Source organism: Cladophialophora psammophila (assembly GCF_000585535.1).
Source record: "Cladophialophora psammophila CBS 110553 chromosome Unknown aczJe-supercont1.35, whole genome shotgun sequence".
Classification (NCBI taxonomy): Eukaryota; Fungi; Ascomycota; class Eurotiomycetes; order Chaetothyriales; family Herpotrichiellaceae; genus Cladophialophora; species Cladophialophora psammophila.
The window spans coordinates 117,644-138,530 of NW_006912956.1; the positions used below are offsets into that span (position 1 = coordinate 117,644).

The following is a 20,887-nucleotide window of genomic DNA, read 5'->3' on the forward strand; positions in this document are numbered from 1 at the left end:
AGTGTTCCGCCTCTGGGACTCAGCAACGCGCAAAGCATAATAGACCTCGTGGCATTTACATTTCTAGAGAGGGCCGGAGCAGTGCCTACCAATTCTTCGCTCGATGCAGATTTGTGCGCAGAGCTTGTCACTACATGTAGAGTCATCGCTGGTTGAGAAAAGACTTCCACGCGGTCGTTCCCTCAAGTAATTCGGCTGCATCTCGAAAGCATAAAACGCTCCATGAAGTTCGGCCATATCTACAAAGCCGCTCTGGACCGCGGCGAATATACTCAAGACTAGGTCAACCACGCCATCTCCTACAACACGCTGATAATGCATATCGAACGCGTCGAGCGAGAACTTTCAACTATTGGCCTCGATAATCTGAGCCTCGATCCTCCGCGCGAGCAAACTCACTTGGACCCTACGCAGTTGGGGGGAGAGATTCCAACTGAACGATTCCGGTCTTCCATCTCAGACTATGATACAACCACCGTTCCCACACAATTTACCATGGTGTCTATTCCTTGCGAGAGCATACGTTCAGAAATGTTGTTAAGTCTACCAGAGACGAAAACAATGTCACGATATATCGAGCAATCAGCTAATGTGGAGGAGCCGCACCCACCAGAGGTGTCTTCCCATGAACGAATTTGGCCCCCAAATAAACCCGGACTCGAAGATGGAGAACCCTTTCAACAGGGAGACATGATGGCTGCACTACTAGCTGTAACGGGTGAAATCTTTCAAGTGCTTCAACAAGACCTTACCGGCCTTGATCAATTGTATCAATCCATGAGGACACATCTACAAGATGAGATTGTCCAACTCGGCAAAGGCCTGCGTGCTCTGTGCAAGGGCAAATCGCGGCGGTCAAGGCGGGAGATCAAAACACGGAGGAAAGTCTTTGAACCCTATTCCGAAGCTGAGGTCTTTCTATCTTCTCGTGAGGCCAACGCAGGAACGCGAGATGCTGGGCACGCCCAAAAACAGTACCAGCTTTTCGCCTGGTCCCTAGCTGCAGAACCCGACAAACTCCTCAAGTTGAGGAGGGAAAGTCTGTCTTTACTTGGGCGCTTTATCCGAATGAACGAGGACCTCCTTCGGATAAAGAAGTTTCAAGAACTCAGTCAGACTGCGCTTGCTGATATCCTCAAGACATTCAAGAACCGCTTCCCGCTGCACGCGCATCTCACGAGCTCACTGACCCCGTCACTCTTTATCGAGCAGGATCCGGCTACAGCACTATCCTTTACCATCTCCAAGGAGGTTTTGAGCATCATCCCACAACTCAGCGACTACCTCTGCCCAATATGCTTTAGCGTTTCTTACAAGCCAGTCAGACTCCGTTGCCGTCACCTCTTTTGCATTAGATGCATGGTTATTCTACAGAGGCAGAGACGAGATCCTTGTCCGTTGCGCCGCGAAGAAGTTGTTCTGGAGGCTACTTCGGGTAAGCCCACTTCGCTTACCTTTGTGAATCATCGCCGGGACCATTCTAATGCCACGGACAGATAACATAGATGAAGAGCTGCGTAAATTCATGGAGGCAAATTTCAAGGCTGAGGTTGCGAAAAACAGAGACAAAATGGGGTTGCGGCTGGGATTGATCAATGGGGTGCTGCGTACGAGCAATCCCAGAAATGCGCCGTCATGTAGAGTGATTCGATATACTCAAGTAGACACGGATGAGCATATATAAGTACCGTCTTGTCTCAGGCTAGAGATGGGACAAAACCCTGCCTCAGGCGAGAAATCTTCCATTTCGAGATTTCGGAAGTTTTGCGCCATGGTCCAGAACAGATTCGCAAGCCTCTCTCCTCACGCGCTCTTCCACAGAGATTTCACGACCAGCTGTCTTCTCCAACTCTTTGAGGGACAAGCAAGCCACTGCGCGGCTCGTCCACGGCATCGCTGGTGATCTCGACGCCAACGTTCAAAGTTCGCCAACAATGTCAAGAGCTAATTTCATTGAAGCGTTTGCAGACGCCTCGCTTGTGCAGTTCCACGGCCACGTTCGTTCCAATGAGTCCCATGCTCTCGCCCAGAAAGCATTTCATCGGGTCGTTTGCTCTTCGTGCCCGGGTGAAAGTGGTACGTTTCGTTGTTATGGCCGATGATTCCCATGCGCATGGCACATCTTTCGCCACCCAGGAGCTGGCAGAGCTTGACGCTTGGTGCGACCAGGATGTCCGGCTCGCATCTCCGATATAGTGAAGACGGGTGCTGTGCAGGCTACAGCCTTTCGTCTTGTTGATAGGGCCGGCGGTGAGCTAGATTGAGGTTGTCCTATTCTCCTATTCTTTGGCCGCCAAGGCTGAGGAATCTGGCAGAACTTATATACTTCTTGATATGGAAGGGGAGAATCCCGTTTAGGCGATAATAGACGCAGTGTGATGACGAGTAGGGAGAGAGCCCGTCACTGGCATGCTATATGACTATGAGACGGTGAGAATCCGTGCCTATGTGACTACAATTTCTTCAATCACGATCAGCAGACCGAACCGAAGTAGACCGAATCAAACGGACATAAGGGAGGAGCTGAATGTACACAGTGCATGCTTCTTGGGCATTATTGGGCGGACACACGCTGCTGGCTTAGTGTTAGTGTTGTGTCGAGACTTTTTGGGTCGCTTCCTCGCTTCCCTTTTCTCGTCAACGGCTTTCTTCGCTCTGCCCCTAGGATTAAGGGATGATGACCACCACCACCGCGACGATATTGAACGGCCGCAAGAATTCGGCAACATAATTTCCCGCGATACTTCGGTCAGTGTCACATTTCAGAAAGAGCTCGCACACTCAAAATTCTCAGCTTTCCTCATGTCCCCATGGCCCTTGTACTTCGCCACGAGGGGGTACATGCACAGCGGCCTGCGGATTTTGTCTCCGTGGTGTCTGCCAAAGCTCTCCCCCTCGAGCAGGTCCGGGGCGACGCCTTCTTCGACCCACTTCCTTAACTGGGGCAGCACGTTTATCGGTAAAGCGCCGTCCCCGCTACCGCAGTGCTGGATCCCTGGGGCCAGGAACAGACGGTAGAAGTCTTTCGCGTCGGTGGAGACTCCAGAAGCCGCAAAACTCAGGACTTCTTCGTAGTACTGCACCGTCTGGCCTGGCATGATGGCTTCGTCGCTCGTGCCGTGCCACGTGATCATCTTGCCGCCGCGCTTGCGGAAGGCGCTCAGGTCGGGGCTGCTCGTCGAGAGGAAGGAATGGTATTCCTCGTCGGACTGGTGGAAGAGACGGACCAGTTCGTCGAGCGTGATCCGCTTTGCGAGGTCCTCGGCCGTGAGGCTGGGGTCTTTGTAGAGGAAGAGCCTGATCCAGTCCAGCATCAACGGGCTCGGCTTTGCCACGCAGGTGCTGTTTTTCCTGAAACAGGTGGTCGAGGCGAAGGACGTCAAGGGTGTCGAGTGCGTGAGCGGATGCCAGTTGGGTTCTCTGATAGAACCCGGCGCTCCTCCCCAGAGGTTCCACGCAATGTGAGGGCCGGCGTAGCCGACTTTGATGATTGTGTGGTTTGCTTGCTGCTGGCGTCTTTCACCATCTTCGTTTCCATCGTCGTCTGCATACTCGATCTCACAAGGGATCTCCTTCCCCATGAGCTTGAAGGGGTCATATTCGCACTGTTCTTCGTTCGAGATGATCCCGTCCTTGACGCCGTCCAACTCATCGCACTCCTCTATCGCGGCCTTCGTTATCGCATCGAGCTCACACGCCGGAGGATACTCCTGGAGGGAATGCATCATCATGTGCGCGAGGTAGTGCATGACAATCAACTTGGGCCAGTAGATCGCGGGCGCGGCTGCGAGTATGCCGTCGTAGTCCCCAGGATAGCGTTGAGCCAGCATTAGGCCTTGTCTCCCGCCAGTGGAGCAGCCCTGGAAATAGCTGTACTTTGGAGCTGTGCCGTAGAAGGAGGCGACGATGGATTTGGAAATGACGGTCATATCGTGCAAGCATGTGGAAGCGAAATCTTGCAGCAGGTACAAATTCACGTTTCCCGGGGAGACCATGGCCCATGATTCAGTTTCAGGCTGGTCAGGAGTAGTTAGGGATTGGCTTGGATGGCCACCATCAGTGCGCGAGATAGCGTAGCCTTGCGAAAGGGCGGAATGAGAGACAAAGCCGGGAAGACAGGTAGAGAAGCCACCACCGCCATGGGAGAGAAGAATGCCGTTCCAAGATGGCGATGTTCCACTATTGCTGACCGAGGATTGATCCGGTCGGTTTCCGTTGGTGTCTATGTAGACCTCATCCGACACCGAAAGCGGCAGCCACAGATTCACATTGATGGAGTCGTTTTGGCCCGGGTGCGTATAAGTCACGGTGACATTGCAGAAGGAGAGATTGCCGGCTTCTCCGTACAGTGGCGGGTCCGAGTTGAAGAAATTGGGCGGATACCAAAAATGTGCCGTGTAGTTGCTGACCAGCGACGAGGTTACGTTGAGGATCTCTCCGCCGAATAGAGTCGGGCTTGGGAGAGTTGAAGAGAGGCAGGCGGCCGTCAGGTTTGCTAGGGTTGAGGCTACAGGGGAGGGGGAGAAGGAGAAGGGAGCTTGAGGCGTGACAAACTCCATAGCATCGGTCACGCAACAACTCCAATTGAGATGTGCCTGAGGGCTGACAAGGCTCCGGCGAGAGGGAACGATGGATGGACGATAAAGGAAGGCTTTCGAGACAGGAGAAGGGTGTTGTGTGCTCACAAGTGTGTACTTACAGATACCCTCTACTCTGTGCTCAAGGGAGATTATCTTCTAGGCAGATGGATTATGTCGTTCCTCGCAAGCGAGCGGATTCGCAAGCTTCTCCGCAAACGTTGACAGGCAGTGTAATACCTTGGTATTACTGTGTGGAGGAGGTTCTCCCCGTACCGACCCTCGCCGAGTACAAGCAACAGGGATGGAAGAAGTGGGGAGTGTGGTCATCCGGGACAAATGTTTCTCCGAGCGCCGGATGGTTTAAGCCGTCTGAGCATTGATATGTGCTCGGTTGCTCAACCAGGAACCCAGAGCCGCATTCCTCTCGTAGTCTAGCAGCCCGACGAGTATCTCTCTAGACTGCTCAGGCCCACGGATAGAATAACAATGACCTCTCCGCCCCTCCTCCGCCCAGCAATTCTTGTCGTCTCCGACACCGCGGCGGCCGATCCATCAACCGACAAATCGATCCCCATCCTCAAGGACGTCTTCTCCCAAGACGGTGCCGGGAAATGGAGCGATCCGCTCGTCGAGATCGTGAAGGACGACGTGCTAGAGATTCAACGGATCGTCCGCGCATGGACGGATTCCGAGAATGAAACCACCAACGCCGGCGTCGTCAACTTGGTCGTCACGACGGGAGGGACAGGGTTCGCCCGACGAGATTTCACCCCGGAAGCCATTGCACCGCTCATCCATCGCCATGCTCCCGGCATCGTCCATGGCATGCTGGCTGCTTCGTTCCAGATTACGCCTTTTGCCATGATGTCGCGGCCTGTGGCTGGCACGCGGAATAAATCCATTATTATCACCTTGCCCGGGTCGCCCAAAGGCGCCAAGGAGAACCTCCAGGCTGTGTTGAAACTGCTGCCCCATGCTTGCTTGCAGGCTGCAGGCCAGGACTCTAGAGCTGCCCATGTGGGAGGAGTGAAGAAGTTGGAGAAGGAGGCTGGAGTTGGTCCATCAGGTTCTGGCGATGCTACACCAGCAACGTTGGTGGTGGGAGCTACTAATGATCATTCTCATCAACACAGTCACCATCACAGCCACGACCATGATCACAGTCATGAAGGCGGCGGCAGTGTTCATGGCGGGCACAGAATCCCAAAGGCCCACACCGCTCCCTCCGAGCGACCTCAACTTCAATCCAACGACCCTCGACTGGGCGCCACCGCACGCTACAGGTCATCCCCATACCCGATGCTGAACGTTTCAGACGCTGTGGCGAAAATCTTTGAAAACGCACCGGCCTCTACAGTCGAAATAAGAGACGTCTCGCCTGACTTGGTAGGCTATGTAGCCGCCGAAGACATCAGAGCCGCCGAGGCAGTCCCAGCTTACCGTGCGAGCATAGTGGACGGATATGCTGTCATCATCCCCAACAAGGAGGCCATCTCCCAGAAGAGCATCAAGGGCATCTTCCCGGTCGCCTCTGTCTCACATGCTCAAGCTTCATCCTTACCACCACCTCTCGAAAAGGGTCAAATAGCCCGTATCACGACGGGAGCCCCGCTGCCAGAAAATGCTAACGCGGTAGTAATGGTGGAAGACACCGTCATCTCAACGCTCACGCCCGACGGCAAGGAAGAAGCCAGCGTGGAAATCCTCACAGACGAACTCGTGGCAGGAGAAAACGTTCGCGAATCAGGGAGCGATATCGAACTAGGCCAAGTGATCGTGGCGAAGGGCACGCAAATCAGTCCATTGGGCGGCGAAATCGGCGTCCTCGCCGCGGCGGGCATAAAGAAAGTCCCCGTCTACCGGAAACCACGGATCGGGGTTATGTCGACGGGCGATGAGGTGATGGATGTCGCCTACAAAGGCACACTCAGCGGCGGCATGATCCGCGACTCGAACCGGCCGTCCCTGCTAACCCTGCTGCGCGGCTGGCGGATATGCGAGGACGTGGTGGATCTGGGCGTCGCGCGAGACACGCCGCACCACGAACTCGAACACAAGCTGCGCGACGCATTTCGGCTGCACGGTCTGGATATCGTCATCACGACCGGCGGCGTGTCCATGGGCGAGCTCGACCTGCTGAAACCGACCATCGAGCGCGCCCTGGGCGGCACAGTCCACTTCGGCCGAGTCAACATGAAGCCCGGCAAACCCACCACGTTCGCCACCGTCCCTATCAAAGACTCCCATCCAGACTCGGACAGCAGCAGGCGCGAGACGAGGCTCATCTTCGGCCTACCAGGAAACCCCGCCAGCGCACTGGTCACGGCCAACCTGTTCGTGCTCCCTTGCATCCAGCGCATGACCGGCCTGCCAGACCCCCAGGGCGCCCCGCGCGTCAAGGTGCGGCTCCACGGCCGTGTGCGCTGCGACAAGGCCCGCGTCGAGTACCACCGCGTGCTTGTCTCCGCGGACCCCAATGACGGGAAGCTCGTGGCGCGCAGCACGGGCATGCAGCGGAGTTCGCGCGTGGGCAGTCTAGCGAGCGCGAATGGGCTGTTGGTTCTCCCCCAGAGGGAGGGATACATTGAAGACGGCGGCGAGTGTGAGGCCCTGATTGTCGGGATGGTGCTTGGATATTGATTGGCAATTCACGGCGGGTTTCAAATGGAGGAGCAAGGGTGGTATGTACGCAAAAGATAGTAGTCCGCAATGAAGTCGTAACAAGCACAATTTGATTTTTGGGGGGCGAAAGCTCTTGCATTTTGCAGGTACAAAGTATCCCAGCCTGTCTATCCACCAGAGTGCACCGAGGGGGTATCAATGTCATAAGAATAACAAGTCGTGACACACCAGAACTGTCGGCGTAATTCTATGGTTCTCCAGCCTTGTCCTTCGCTAGGGCTGTGGTCTCTATTCCCACGACGCCCTTCGATGCAACCATGCCTCAACGCCACAGAACCATAAACTGCGATGCTGCTCTTGAATCAAACACTTGCACAGAGGGGATCAACTCAAGGAATATCCCCCCGCTTATATTCGCGCCTCTTCACTGCCCTTAGCGCCGGCAATGTGTGGCTTTTCCCAGGCTCTCTCCCAATCTCCACGACCAGAAACCTCACAAAGTCTGGCAAAATCCAATAACTACTATGTGCGCTGAGCATATTCAAGTATTGGAATTCCAATGGTCCGGCCCCCGCCGACAGGAACCAATCAATCTGCCCATTGTCGTTGAGCAGATACATGCGTTTCTCGGCAATTTCTTCGCGAGTGAAATTGTGCGTCTCCAGTTCCACTGTGCTGGGCATTTGGGTGAGTTGCGGACGGATTGGCGAAGTGATGACAGAGTACGGATCACCGGTGGTCCGTGAAGCCCAGCGCAGACTGTGACCGATGCGCGTCATAAAGCTGACACTAGCACTAGGTATAACCGCCGGTTGAATGGACTTCGCGTATAAATCATCCACGGATGCATTTTGCAGGTAGGAGATGGGATCGTTTCGGTGGACGATGTTGTAAATGTTATCGACGGCAAGACATCCGTATTTAGCTTCACTGGCAATCCCTGGTTGTCGATCTTCTCCTTTCATACCGGGTTTGTCTCTACCTTTCCGCGGGACAAGATTGGCATTATGAAGAAGCAGGAAGAACCCCGAAGGGCTTCCGCAGCAGAACATGTTTGTCGTGTCAAACTCGAAGAACTTCTCACTTGGCCTATTGGGATCAATTTTGATGTCCTTTGGAAGTCGAGTCGGTTGTTGACTTAGAATCTCCATTGCCATGACAGAGCCTAGCGAATGGGCAACCAGATGTACCCTGCCATAATCGTCGAACCCTGGGTTATTACGACACCAAAGTCGGTAGACTCTGTTGGCTTCCCTAATGACCGCCGAGGTCATCTTTTCCTTGTGATGCGACATATAATAAGGAATGTCCAACATCACGTCGCTAATAATGGATCGGACAGCTGGGAGAGTATCGGGGGTGATGTCCTTCAAGGCGTATTTATTCTCGGTGCCTTCAGAAGAAGTCTTAATGTCCTCGTCAAATGAGACTGTCAGCCGCCAATTCACAGGGAGAACCATGATGCCCGTTGCATGCCTCAGATTTCCTTTGACGACTTCGCTTGCCAGTTCAACATTAAATTCCCGTCTCAGACCATTAACGGCGTGAGTGAAATGGAAGCTGTCGACTCTTTCTGATAGCTTTTGCCCAATGCCGTGAATGACAAAGACAAGGTCAGTAACCTTTGGTGCTTTACTATCATGTTCGCAAGCTGCGCATGACCCTCGTCGTCCTCGGGTAGTGGCATCTCCTGATTGAGACATATAGGCCCCAACCTTCGCATGAGCAGCTTTGGCGTCCATTTTTGGATCGGGATGGATCTTCAACCACGATTTTCGGTCAAACCCACGCACAACAGCCACGCCAATCTGTCTCCCTTTCCGCAGGGAACTCAAAGGTCGCCGATTCTGTGTGATGGAAGGAAGCAGGTTAGGCTTCAGAATTTGAGCGTTGCGAGCATCCGTGTAGATGACGCTGTGAGTCGCAAACAGACGTTTTTGCTGGGTATTTCGAGGGTCTGCGGCAGCATTCTGGATAGTTTCTGGCAAATCTTTACTTCCCTTCCGCTGCTTGGCTTTTTGATTTGTTTCCTTCATGTCCACAGCAGTGGAAGGTCTGCTGGATTTAGGCTCGTCAGGCCACAACTTGTACACCACCTTCATTTCTGCAGATGCGCCATTGTCAATGCAGGCCTGCAATTCTTCCTGGTAAGCGGGACCAAAGGGCTTGATGTACTCATAGCCGACTTCTAGGCGATTTGCCACGTCAGCTGGAACGGGTAACATGGTGTCTTTGTAGAACCAAGTAGCCCGAATGACGTTGGATGTGTCGTTGATAGGGGACCAATATATTGGTTTCATCACAAGATCAGGCATTTCAACCAAATGCAGGCGAGATACACCCACAGGGACATAAGCTTTGTCGTTCTCCTTTCCCTTCTTGCGACAACGCCCAGAGCTCCGAGAGCGACCTCTAGACTCAGCTTCTGATTCATCGGTGTAGATTTCTCCAGGTTCATATGTCAGGGTAGAATTGATGTTGCGTCCGCTGGGCGCCCGTGCAAATGGTCGACCGCTGATATCAGAAGCAGGGTCCAGAGAAGGTTGCGTTCCAGATGTAACTGTCTCATCCATGTTTGCGGGTTGCGGAGAAGAATCGCGGCTGTCCTTTCCATCTTTGTGTCGGGGATGAAAGGACGAAAATCGCCTCTTATGTTTGGTCGTGTCCTTGCCGGACCGTCGCTGGACTTCAGCATTTTCCCTCAACTCTTCAGCATCGATAGGTTGAGCGGCGCCCTTCGTACCGCTACGTGCGTAGTCCAGCATGACCTCGGATCCTGGTGGAGGAAACTTTGGGGAAGAAGCTTTTGTACGGCCACGAGAGGTGCTTCTGGTTCCAGATGAGCCGGACTTTATTACTTGTGATTTCCCATCCACGGGAGTTGCATCTCTGAGTTGTGAAACCGAAAATATTCTTTGCGTAAGACTCCTCCTTACACTTCCTTCTTCCCCCGAAGCTCCCTCGTCGGCTTTTCGAAAGGTCTGCCATGCTTCTTCCAAGGCGGCGTTGTCTCGAACCGAAAATGGTTGAGGGGGAAGATCGGTAGCCTTGTCCGCAGACACAGGTGGTAGTGGAGAGAGAGGGTCGTCAATCGGGAGGGAAGACACGTAGAAGAACTGTGCTTTGACTTTCGGGGGAGTCAATCCGTCGCTGGAGGTGACATCAGGATCTTCCTCGTGGAAGGCACAAGTAGGTCCCAGTGTATGGACAAGCTGGGCCATGGTAATGGAAACCGTTGCATGTAATCGAGTTCGCTATTTCGTTGGAGATATACAAAAAGGCCTGCTGCCAACCACTCCAGCAATGCATCCTACGACATTTTCGTGCTGCAGAGAGAAAGAAAAAGGTATACAAACAGACGGCAGCAACGACAGATGTTCGAGAAACCTCTTACCGATCATGTCGAATGACATGGCGGAAGCCTGGATGCTGGATGGACAGACTCGAGAAAAAGCCAACAAACAGTGACGTATGTACTTATACGTCGAAGCATCTGGTGCATCCAGCCACTGGCCGTGCAATAAAGTATAAAGTACGAGGTGCCTCGTGCTATATTGCTAACTCCTCCAGTACCCTCGATTGGGATTCACTATCCTGACTGACATCCACCAGGCAGGCAACTGGACATGAAAGACATGGATTGATTGATCTCTAGCCTTTTAAATCGAAAATGCATGTGTTCGTGGGTGGACCGTCCTCATAAACACAGCCTTGCCTTGGATCGCTTGAACGTTCAGCCATGAACCCCCCCAAGCAAAACCTCCCTGGCGTAAATATACAGAATGCAGACTGGACTCATGCAAATATCATCCTGCATTCCCATCAAGCCAATATCTTGCTTCAACCTTCTGCCGAGAGGAGCTTTCGTCCACCTGCTCGAGCCAAGGCACGCCGGCCCTAACGTCCTGCTTCCCGCAGCAGGACACTCTCTGCTTACTAGCTTCTTCGTAGCTTTGCGATGAAATGCTCACTCATCACCATGTACCACAGCGCTCACTCAAACTCGGCGGCCTTTGAGCTGACCAACAACCCAATAATCAACCCAAACAACCCCAACACACTCGAGAAGATCTCAATCACCAACACCTTCACAAACATAGTTGCGTCCGCTGCATCAGCAAGCGCCGCACTGCTCCCATTGATCCCGACGCTCACGCCACAGATCAAATTACACATCCCCACTGTCACTCCCGCCCAGAACAAGGCGTAGCCTGTGTAGTAATTCGGTCCCGTGTAAAGTGATTCTTCCGGTACCATGTTGATCTTGGAGGAAAAGACGATGGACATAATGACGCCGTAGATCGCCACGACTTCGCAAAAGATAATGGAGATGAGGTTCTTCGTTCGTATTCGTGGAGCTTTTACGCCGCCGCCGAGGATAGAGGTGCCAGTGATGAAGATGCCCCTGCATGGCAGGCGATGGTCAGCAGTGTCGGTAGAAAAGGCTTGGTTCCTTTTCAATGTACGAGCGTGATACAAGAGGCAGTATCCAAGAAAATCTCTGTATTCCTTACCATGCCGCACCCACGACCGATAATCCTATGCAAAGACCAATACCGAGATCTGCCCATACGTACGGAGACACTGTCTCGAGGAATTGTCCGACCTGCGGCGTCGCGAGTCAGTCTCTGAGTGTGACCAAGAGTACATTGTGTTGAGGTCAGCCGTCAGCTGCGTACATTAAATTGTTCGCCCTCGCCATTGAAGAGCATATCTGCGAGCACCCGTTAGTGATGGGTTCCGATCGAAGTGAGCGAGTCTAGAATCATACAAAGGCCGACAACTCCTAGCGCGGTAACAGCACCACCAGCAGGGTAGATGAGACTCATCTTGAACCCTCACCAATCCCAGAAAGCTTGCAAGTGATTGAGTGTGATACAGTCGCAGAAAGTAAGTGGAGAGAAAGCTCATTATGCAACGAAGGCCGCAGCTTAGGGAGACCCTTCATCCTCCCGAAACTGGCGGAAGGTCAAGCGAGGTCAGTCACGTGGAGGCTCCCCCCTTTGAGGCATAGGCTCGTGGGATTGGCAGCGATGGGAAAACTATGTGTACTTAGACAGTGAGGAGGCGGAAAAGGTAATATCGATGGGTGGTCACCAATGAGTATTATTCAGTCTCGTAAATGGGAGCGTTGACGCTCTTTGAAGAGTTATTAGTAGAGGTGTCCATATACAGCTTTTGGCCCACCCTTGACTGCTTCCTGCAGTCGATTCTGACGCCCACCCCTTAACTTTTCCCACTCACATAAGTCGTGACTCCGTGCTCTCATCAGTCATTATTCAATAGACTTCCAGATGGAAATATTCTTCTCCATCTCCACCCTCCTGTCGATTCCAGCTTGCAAATCCATTTCGTACAGTTTGTGCATTTCCTGCAGCCGATGCTCCATGTTATAGCGGTATCTAGCCGCCGACTTCAAACTCTCAAAATCATTTCGGCTCACTGCATCATGAAAGATTCTTCTCATGCGATCACTGTAAAGCTGGCAACTTGTTCCTCGAAGTAGGGAGTTCTTGCGCAAGGTAGGCACAAGCTTGAGTGTCTTGGAGACGTCTCGTGCTATCGGTCGATCTCTAACAGGCCAGACAACTTCCTCGTAGCACTCTTCACAGATTGTAAGCTCGGGAAGGTCAGAGATATAGTGCCATGATTGGGTTGCCAGTAATGTATCCTTCGCGCAGTGCCGGGTGCGGGAGATGCGGCGAACAAAATCCACAAACTCCTGAAAGTCCCTGTGCCTTATGGTCTCCTTCGACCGATCAGCCAGTCGCTCCAGCTCGTTCAACATAGGCAAGAAGTGGCGGCTGTTTGTGTTCAGATTGCAAATCTTCTCTTGCTCTTTCTTCTCCTGCGGCCGATCAAAGACACAGAATTGAAGCGTGGGAAAAATCAAGTCGATATTTCTTACACAGGCAGAGCATATGTCAAAATTGTCCACGGGCTTTTTTGTTCTAGGATCGGTTAGATGATACCATCTTCTCAGATCGATTTTAGTGCCAGCGCATGGTTTGGTCCCCGCAGGTGGACCATTGGCAATTTGCCAAACAAGCGTAAGATCCTTTCTGTCTTGTCTGATCGATTGCAGCCAAGCAATTCGAAGCCATGGGAAGCTCATTGCACAGGCGATCGGTCGGCGGGGTTCTTTTGGCAGGCTCGGGATAAAGTGGTCACGAAAGCGAGTGGCGCCTAGAAAACTCATGCAAGTAGGACAGAAATCTAGAAATGACATGTCCCGGATCGTGTACCAATCGTGGTGTCCAGCGGTGGGTCTCGAGCGTGGACACGGAGGCAAGGAGTTGGGTCTGGGGGCGCTATTGGACAAGGTAGTAGCAGGCTCTAAATTCATTGGGCTCGACATCAGCGCTAGCGGGGCAGGGAGGTGAAGTGGCTGCGGATGTCCTTGAGCACCCATGCTGGAAAAGGCTCTGAAAGGGGCCGGTGGGCGAAGCTCGGGGGAATGGGAATAAGAAGACGATCTTGATGCTATGCGAGGCGGTTCAAGCGGTGCCGGTGCATACAGCGCAATCTTTGGTGCTGGACGTTCTTCGTTTATCGCGTAGGTTGTGGTCCGTGTATTTGCGCCGTCATTTCGAGAAACAGTAGAATTCGTCCTAGATAGACTCTGATACACTGGTTGGGACTCTTCCATCACTGGAGAAGGTTTTCTTGAACGCTGGCCGCTGGCTGGCCTGCTTTGAGAGCCACTACTTTGTGATTCCAGTGATTGCGAAGTGTTCGATCGTGACAGGGCAGGTATAGCTTTTGCTGCCAGGGAAGCACCCAACGTCGCGGCTCCAAGGAGAGATGTAACATTCTTAATGTCCTTGAAATGTGTATCATCAATCGACTGTGGACGAGACCGTTGTTTTGACGGTCTTGACGAGTGGTGGGTTTGTTCGAAATAGTCCCTTGTTGACCGGTCATCGGCTCGAGGTGTTTGTGGAGGACTTTGTGCTGGAGAGCCTCGCGGAGAAACATGGCGAGAGTGATTGTCACCGTGATTCGGTTGCTTATTTTTATTTGCTATAAAAGCCTTCTCGAGGAAGTCCTCCATGGCGGAAGTCGATCGACCAGACAGAGGTGTCTGGGCCTCACGATGGGGCCGTTCGTCTGTGGAATGCTCCTCTTGATTCGACTCGTCTCTGGATGACGCGTCATGGCGTCGAGAACGTGTGCGCGTTAGTTTCGGTCTCTCGTCCTTGTCGCTACAGTTTCGCGAGTTGCGTCTCGATCGGCCTCCTCGATCAACTTTTCTCTCATCAACAGGTCGTGGACGACGGTTATGACCTTCTTCAGCGGAAGAAGTATATGGAGAATCTGTGGTCAATCTCGAGGATGCCTGACGGTTGCTAAGCTGCTCGGGGACGGCAGTATGGTCAATAACCGAGGATCGTGCGGACTCATTGTTCAGCTTTGGGGTCTGAGGCGGCGTAATGTGGTCTTGCCCAGTGTATGTGTAGCCAGTAAAGCCTCCTCTAGGCGGAGCAGGGCTGCGATAGCGATGACCACGCCGGGTAAATTGGCCGTCGGGGCTCTCGTCTCGCCTGGAGAATTTTGGTGACTTGACCTTCTCAGACTCTGATCTGTCTGAGTGGGAGAAGCTTTCCCTTGCAGCCCGACTATGACTCCGTTCTGTTCTCCCCCTCGTTTTTGACTTCTGATCAGAGTCGCTGCTGTCTCGTTCGGATCTTCGCGTCCTAGGATGTACAGACGCCGACTTTCGTGGCTCATGAGCATGCATTGGCGACAACAGCGTATCTTTACGTCGAGTTTCTGGAGAAAGAGCATCCGTCAAACCCGCTTGCGTATGAGCGTAGGGTGAAGGGGCACGGCGGTGGCCCGTCCGCATGCCCTCGAGGCCTGGCCCCAAATCTGTGTGTATCCTTGTGACATGAGGCCTTCCTCTCGTTATGTCATTCTCTGAAAGTTGAGTTGTCGATTTGGATCGCTGCAGCGGCTCGGCTGGCAGGGATGCTTCAACCTCGAAGTCAGAAATTTGGGAGGGCACCAGGACGAATCTCTTCTCGGTGTTCACAGCTGGTTCTCGCCGGCTGTTTGGAGATCTGCCATCTGAGACGAGCTCGGTCCCCTTTGAAGGGAGGGATTGAGCTGGGGCTTCGTTGTCGAGGATGATGGGATATTGATCCACCGAGCCCCTGCTGCTTGCGGGTTGGTTCTCACTTTGCAACTGATGTAGAGCAATGCCAGATGTGTGCTCCCTCGCTAAAGCCACTTCTTCGTCCTCCACGCATGGGGACGGCGGCCACATCTGGGTCATCTCAATTTACTCAACGCAGCAGCTGAATGCAGAACCATGTACTCATTGCCAGGATGTCCCACGTGCAATCTGGCCAGTCTTATATGCAAAATCTTCAACGCACCTCAGGCCATACATCAAGGCTATTGACCACGGTCTTTGTGATGTTGTTGGGGCAAGCGGAGCGGTTTTCAAGTGCTGTTGGACGCAGAACCGTCACCTGAGGAAACTCGTATTGTAGGGCGTTGGGAGTTGGGGTGGTTGCGTTTCGAATTGTGTCGCAGGTGGGCGTAGGTCGTGCAAGAGGAGGATAGTCCAGATCGAAATCAGCACATCATATGCAACAGATGGATGAACTTTTCTTGACTGAACTCGGGCCCGCAGCAAGTGAAGGAAGGCAACGCAATCGACTCAACCCAAGAGCTCCGTTGCCCAAGGTGTTGATTTGCAGAGCATGAAGACGTGCAGGTAGTTTGGTAACCAGGCTTCCCAGGTGGCTAAGAATCGTCCTGTTTCAGAGGTGTTCGCCGGGTACGCCTCAATCGACAAAACCTTCGAATCCTCCAGTCAGTGATACGAAGGAAACCGGACAACAATGCAGCTGGACAGAGAAGAACAGTAGCGGGCCGCAATGCCTTGCAATCCGGAGGGGCATAGTGTGGTGGTGGTGGGTACCCGAGAGGTTCTGTTTGAGGCAAAACGTGAAGTGGAGATGAGGGAGTTGAAGAAATGGCGGTGTCCCTCGGTCTACCCAGTACAGAGACGGATGCTAGCAAGGAACATAGATGAGGCTTTTCTGTGCCAGGATGAATGAACTTGGGGATCGGTAGGATTCTTGATCTCTTAGCGGCGACGATTGGACGCCCAACCGAGCATTTGGCAAGCACACTGCGCCAGACGGTGAAGCTGTGCTGTCCGCACCAAACACCCCACACAAAACTAAACAAACCTTCAACACCACCACTGTGCACCACTATGCACCACCATGCCACTATCATCATTCTTGCATGGATGCCAACAGCACTAACTAGCCTTCCTGGCCTTGCCGCCCGCAATCTGCGCCTCCTGCTACCCTCATATGTCGGCCTTCAAAACCCATTGGCGCCCCTTGGACCTCCCAGCGCCTTGCCTACGTACAAGTAGGTACAGCATGCGGTTACCCCCTCTCATGATCGACAAGCCAGTACCAGGCACTGATGCTCTGGGTATTTACCTCGTAGGGGGTAGTACAAGAGCATCCTGCAGTTACTTCGATGCATAATTGCGCGAGCATTCCTTCCCGTATGCCTTTGTTAACTCGGGCAGGCGGTTGATGCAGTGATATACACGCGGACACCGCCATGAACGCGACCGTCGATCCTTCGGCCGTCCTCCTCGTTTTACCATTATTAGCACGCATATTAGCACCTTTTCAAAGATGCTTGGTGCTGACAGGGCCATCACCACAGCCTCCGCAGCCCTCATCGACCTCTTTATGGACCTGTTACTCTGCAATGTACTTCCGCCAGAAGCTGAGGTGAGGTGGGGATTCTTGCAAGATACTGATCTGGCCGTGAAGAAAGTTCCAACGACTTGCCAAAAGGCCCTGCCAGGTTCTCGGCCCAATTGGATTGACCTATCTCGACGGACTATTTTGCGAACCACTCATAAGTGCATGGTGCCTGACATGGATCGACTACCAGCGAAGAATGCCATACTTGAGGGCACGGCCACAGTAGATGTGGTGAGAGCCAGTGGCGAGGCTTGCCATCACAGCGGTGTCTGCCCAAGCCTCGTTGGCAATCCATCAATGGCACGCTTTTCGTCCCATACATAACGCCACAATGTCCTTTCTCGTTGGGAAAAATGATTTCACCCAGCGCTACATGACTCAGCTTCTCTTCATTCACAGGAAGAAGGCCCGACAGTCACGCCAGATGTTTTGCCCAACCAATGCAGACGTTTCTACACACCACTTTTGCTGCTTTGCCTGTTGCCCTGTCGTGCAGCGAGGGTTCCACAACCACAGTAATAGTCTACTTAGTAGATGTCCGCCTAGATAACGTCACTAATCTCATGGTTGGCATGACGGAGGCGAATTGGAACTTTTGTACGACGTTTTCACTTGAGGAAGATAGTCGACGGAAAGACCGGTCACTCGTTAGGTTGATCATGCCTTGCAAGCATGAGACTTGGGGGCGCAAACCGCTGCATTCCCTCGCCCCGGAGCTCGCCATCCTCATTCAGCCCTTTGCGCTTACCACATGTTCTACTGCAGGAAGCATAACTAACTTGCCAATCACATCTTCACTCATGTCAGCCTCGGACTGTTGAGTCTCCAGAGCATTTCCAGGCGCTGGAAATCCCGTTAGGAAGTTCGTCTCCGCCTCGGCCTAACATGGGTGGAATTCCCAACGCCAGCGGTCCGAATCGGCACGATAAGCCTGGTCGTTTTGCCCTCCCGTCCTGATCGCAAGCCACACCCAGAGTGAGGGGTTCGCGGGGTAAGTTGGTGAATGGAGTACATACACGGGTCAGTCAGAGAGCCGTGTCGATTCAGAATGGCGGTCTCAAGGAATACTAGTTGGCTCTAACACGAACAAAAATAGTGGGCATTCATTGCGGGAAATACTTAAGTACAGACGGGGCTCAGTCAGTCGACTGAAACACTCTAACGGAACTCCCCATCAAAGGTCCTCTATCCGATATTAAGGAGCATCTGCGATATCGGCAAAGTCCATTGAAACCTCCCACAAAGTGCGGAGAGAAAGTCGAGTTGATCTGCTCGTGCTTAGAAATATATGACGACGATTTCGGCACTCCGTTTCTCCTCACCATGTACTACACTGGCACATAAGTATGTTTTGAGGCCTGACTGCCTTGGATGGCTAATTGGAGATTGTCCTGGTGAAGAATCGAATCGTACGGAAACAGCCCGCGAGAGATACCCCGTCTCCGTATCAAAGGCTATATTGCAATTGATATCTCACCATTGCTCCGAAATTGGCGCGAGCTCATCTCATAAAGTCCCATGTCTTTACGATCTCGAGCTACACTGACCAAGATAACCACCACAGCGACAGCAACCACCCGCCTACACAGCCTCGCTTCACATTTGTCCCTTCGTCAGAACCCCTCATCGTGCTTTAGTCTAAATCCCCCTGCAATCCGTACCATGTCATCCCTCCCATCTACAATGAAGGCGGTCTCTTTCGCCCAAATCGGCGGGCCTGACGTCCTGCAATACACCGAATCCCAACCTCTGCCCAAACTCCAGGACGGCGAAATCCTGGTGAGAAATAACTTTGCTGGCGTCAACTACATCGACACCTACTTCCGCAGTGGCCTGTACCCTGCATCCTATCCTCTGATCCCCGGCCAAGAGGCTGCTGGGACAGTCGCAAAGATTCAAGGAAACAACCCACTGGGATTTAAAGAGGGCGATCGTGTGGTTTGGATCAAGCAAGGAGGCTATGCGGAGTACACGGCTGTGCCTGCGGATCGAGCAATCAAGATCCCCCAAGGCGTATCGGATGAAGATGCAGTTGGTGGCTTCCTCATGGGCATGACCGCGCTCTCACTTATCAAAGAGGCGTACCCAGTGAAGAAAGGCGAAACGATTCTAGTTCACGCCGCCGCAGGAGGGATGGGATTACTCCTCTGCCAGCTGCTGAGTGACATGGGTTGTACCGTGATCGGCACCGCCGGCGGCCCTGAGAAGTGCGCTCTCGCCAAGGAGAACGGCGCAACGCATGTAATTGACTACAAGGCCACCGGCGGGCCGACTTGGGTCGAGCAGGTTTTGAAGTTGACGAACGGGGAGGGTGTGGATTGCACGTATGACGGAGTGGGTAAGGATACTTATGAAGGCAGCATGGAAGTCGCAAAGAGAAAGAGCAAAGTCGTGTACTTCGGTAACGGTAAGCTTCCACAACCCCCTTGTACACCCTCCCCATAGCTGTAGCGAACCTCTAACTCTCCGAGAACAGCTTCCGGCGCCATTCCTCCCATTAATATCGCCCGCCTGACGGCAAAGAATCTCTCCATCATGCGCTCCACGCTCATGGGCTACATCACCACGCGCCCGGAATTGGAGTACTACGCAAATAGCGTGCTGGACCTGATCAAGGCGGGAAAACTGAAGATCAAAATCCACAAGGTGTATCCGCTCAGCGAGGCAAAGCAGGCACATATCGACTTGGAGGGGCGGAAGACCACAGGCAAGCTATTGTTGAAGTGTTAATCGCGAATTTGGTGCGGAAGAGATCGGGGCCAGAACATTTTGACTCTTTGTGAAGGTAAGAAAAGTGAGGGCGGATGAAGAAGAGGTAGAAGAACGAAGGAAAAGCACCAATCTTTTAAAAGCCTCAGGAATGAATGAGGTTGTTATCACATGTATTCAATCTCGTCACAATCTCAAGGATGACAACATGGCCCCTTTGACCGGTATTCTAGTATACCAGTTTGTATCTCGAAGCCGTAGCACATCAGCTCTGAGAAAGTCGTTAAAAAAACGATTCCCTCCCCTTCAGTGCTGTCCAATCTCTTTCTCGACTGCACACCTCGTATGCCAACAGCAAGATCGCTAGATCGCAGCTTTCTCAACGCTTTCCTACATGGTACCCGGCCCTGTGACATGCTTGCATATAGCCATCACAGCCTAACGCTTTGATGTTCCATTCGTGGTGGGTTTTCATTCAATCTGGTCGACTTTTGCTCACGACTGCGATTTCGTATTGTCCACATTCATATCCAGCGTACAGGACAGGACGGGTATCTCACTTTCGAATGACCTTCATTTGATTATTTGCCTCTCCAGCCGCGTATCAGCTCAGGCAGAAGCATTTCCCATTTCAACCACAACAAGTAGTAGTCCAGGGAGATATTTCAATGGACAATTGCACCTTCGCGTCCGACTCCGTGGTAGGGAGGATCGAAACCGTACACGGGATTCCCCATCTGGTAGTAATGGATCATGTTAACTTGCAACGGGGCTAGGATGAGTGGAAGAACTCACTCGGGATAGGACAAATATCACGTCTTTAGTCGTCACCGTCTATATTTATTAGATCAGTCAGTCAGTCGTTCAATCAGCTCTCTCATGCACACACTCAAAGTGTCGACGCAGTTTTCTAATGGATCAACGAGGAACCACTTACCCTTCTGCGTTTGCCATGTACGCCCTCGAGAGGCCCGTCTTCTCGGTTCGGATCGCCTGAGTTGCCAAGGACGAACGCGAGGTTCTTAATGATCTGGACGAAAAGGTCGTAGGTCAGCTCCGTGGTTTTAAACGCGGATGAGAACTTGAATCCTTTTTTCCCCTCTCTTACAGAGTGCATAGAGCGGACAGCTATGATTCGGTGGGTTTGGGTAGAACTTCAAACAACTCGGACGTATCTGCCTTTGCGTGAGAGCTCACCTCGGTCAGCCTTGCCTTCAGAACGATGCG

At 52.7% G+C, this 20,887-nt stretch overlaps 7 protein-coding genes across 7 annotated transcripts; 3 read left to right on the top strand and 4 right to left on the bottom strand.

The window, feature by feature from the left end:
* Nucleotides 1-693: 693 nt before the first annotated feature.
* Nucleotides 694-1,641, top strand: A1O5_12578 (uncharacterized protein; the record flags this gene model as incomplete). Its single annotated transcript, XM_007753147.1, has 2 exons — nt 694-1,435; nt 1,497-1,641. Coding segments are annotated over 2 exons (885 nt in total), but the record flags the coding sequence as incomplete, so codon positions are not given.
* A 1,121-nt stretch (nt 1,642-2,762) lies between these two features.
* A1O5_12579 (uncharacterized protein) lies at nt 2,763-4,559 on the bottom strand (the record flags this gene model as incomplete). The annotated part of the gene is made up of 1 exon (XM_007753148.1): nt 2,763-4,559. The coding sequence occupies one exon, from the start codon at nt 4,557-4,559 to the stop codon at nt 2,763-2,765; it is 1,797 nt and encodes a 598-aa protein (XP_007751338.1).
* Nucleotides 4,560-5,066: 507 nt separating this feature from the next.
* Nucleotides 5,067-7,220, top strand: A1O5_12580 (molybdopterin molybdotransferase; the record flags this gene model as incomplete). Its single annotated transcript, XM_007753149.1, has 1 exon — nt 5,067-7,220. The coding sequence occupies one exon, from the start codon at nt 5,067-5,069 to the stop codon at nt 7,218-7,220; it is 2,154 nt and encodes a 717-aa protein (XP_007751339.1).
* A 371-nt stretch (nt 7,221-7,591) lies between these two features.
* On the bottom strand, nt 7,592-10,423 carry A1O5_12581 (uncharacterized protein; the record flags this gene model as incomplete). The annotated part of the gene is made up of 1 exon (XM_007753150.1): nt 7,592-10,423. The coding sequence occupies one exon, from the start codon at nt 10,421-10,423 to the stop codon at nt 7,592-7,594; it is 2,832 nt and encodes a 943-aa protein (XP_007751340.1).
* Nucleotides 10,424-11,195: 772 nt separating this feature from the next.
* A1O5_12582 (V-type H+-transporting ATPase 21kDa proteolipid subunit) lies at nt 11,196-12,031 on the bottom strand (the record flags this gene model as incomplete). The annotated part of the gene is made up of 4 exons (XM_007753151.1): nt 11,196-11,607; nt 11,717-11,808; nt 11,882-11,916; nt 11,974-12,031. 4 exons carry the CDS (start codon nt 12,029-12,031, stop codon nt 11,196-11,198), a joined length of 597 nt encoding a protein of 198 aa, XP_007751341.1.
* A 446-nt stretch (nt 12,032-12,477) lies between these two features.
* On the bottom strand, nt 12,478-13,317 carry A1O5_12583 (uncharacterized protein; the record flags this gene model as incomplete). Its single annotated transcript, XM_007753152.1, has 1 exon — nt 12,478-13,317. One exon carries the CDS (start codon nt 13,315-13,317, stop codon nt 12,478-12,480), a length of 840 nt encoding a protein of 279 aa, XP_007751342.1.
* Nucleotides 13,318-18,613: 5,296 nt separating this feature from the next.
* On the top strand, nt 18,614-19,681 carry A1O5_12584 (NADPH2:quinone reductase; the record flags this gene model as incomplete). Its single annotated transcript, XM_007753153.1, has 2 exons — nt 18,614-19,358; nt 19,428-19,681. 2 exons carry the CDS (start codon nt 18,614-18,616, stop codon nt 19,679-19,681), a joined length of 999 nt encoding a protein of 332 aa, XP_007751343.1.
* Between the last annotated feature and the right edge of the window lie 1,206 nt (nt 19,682-20,887).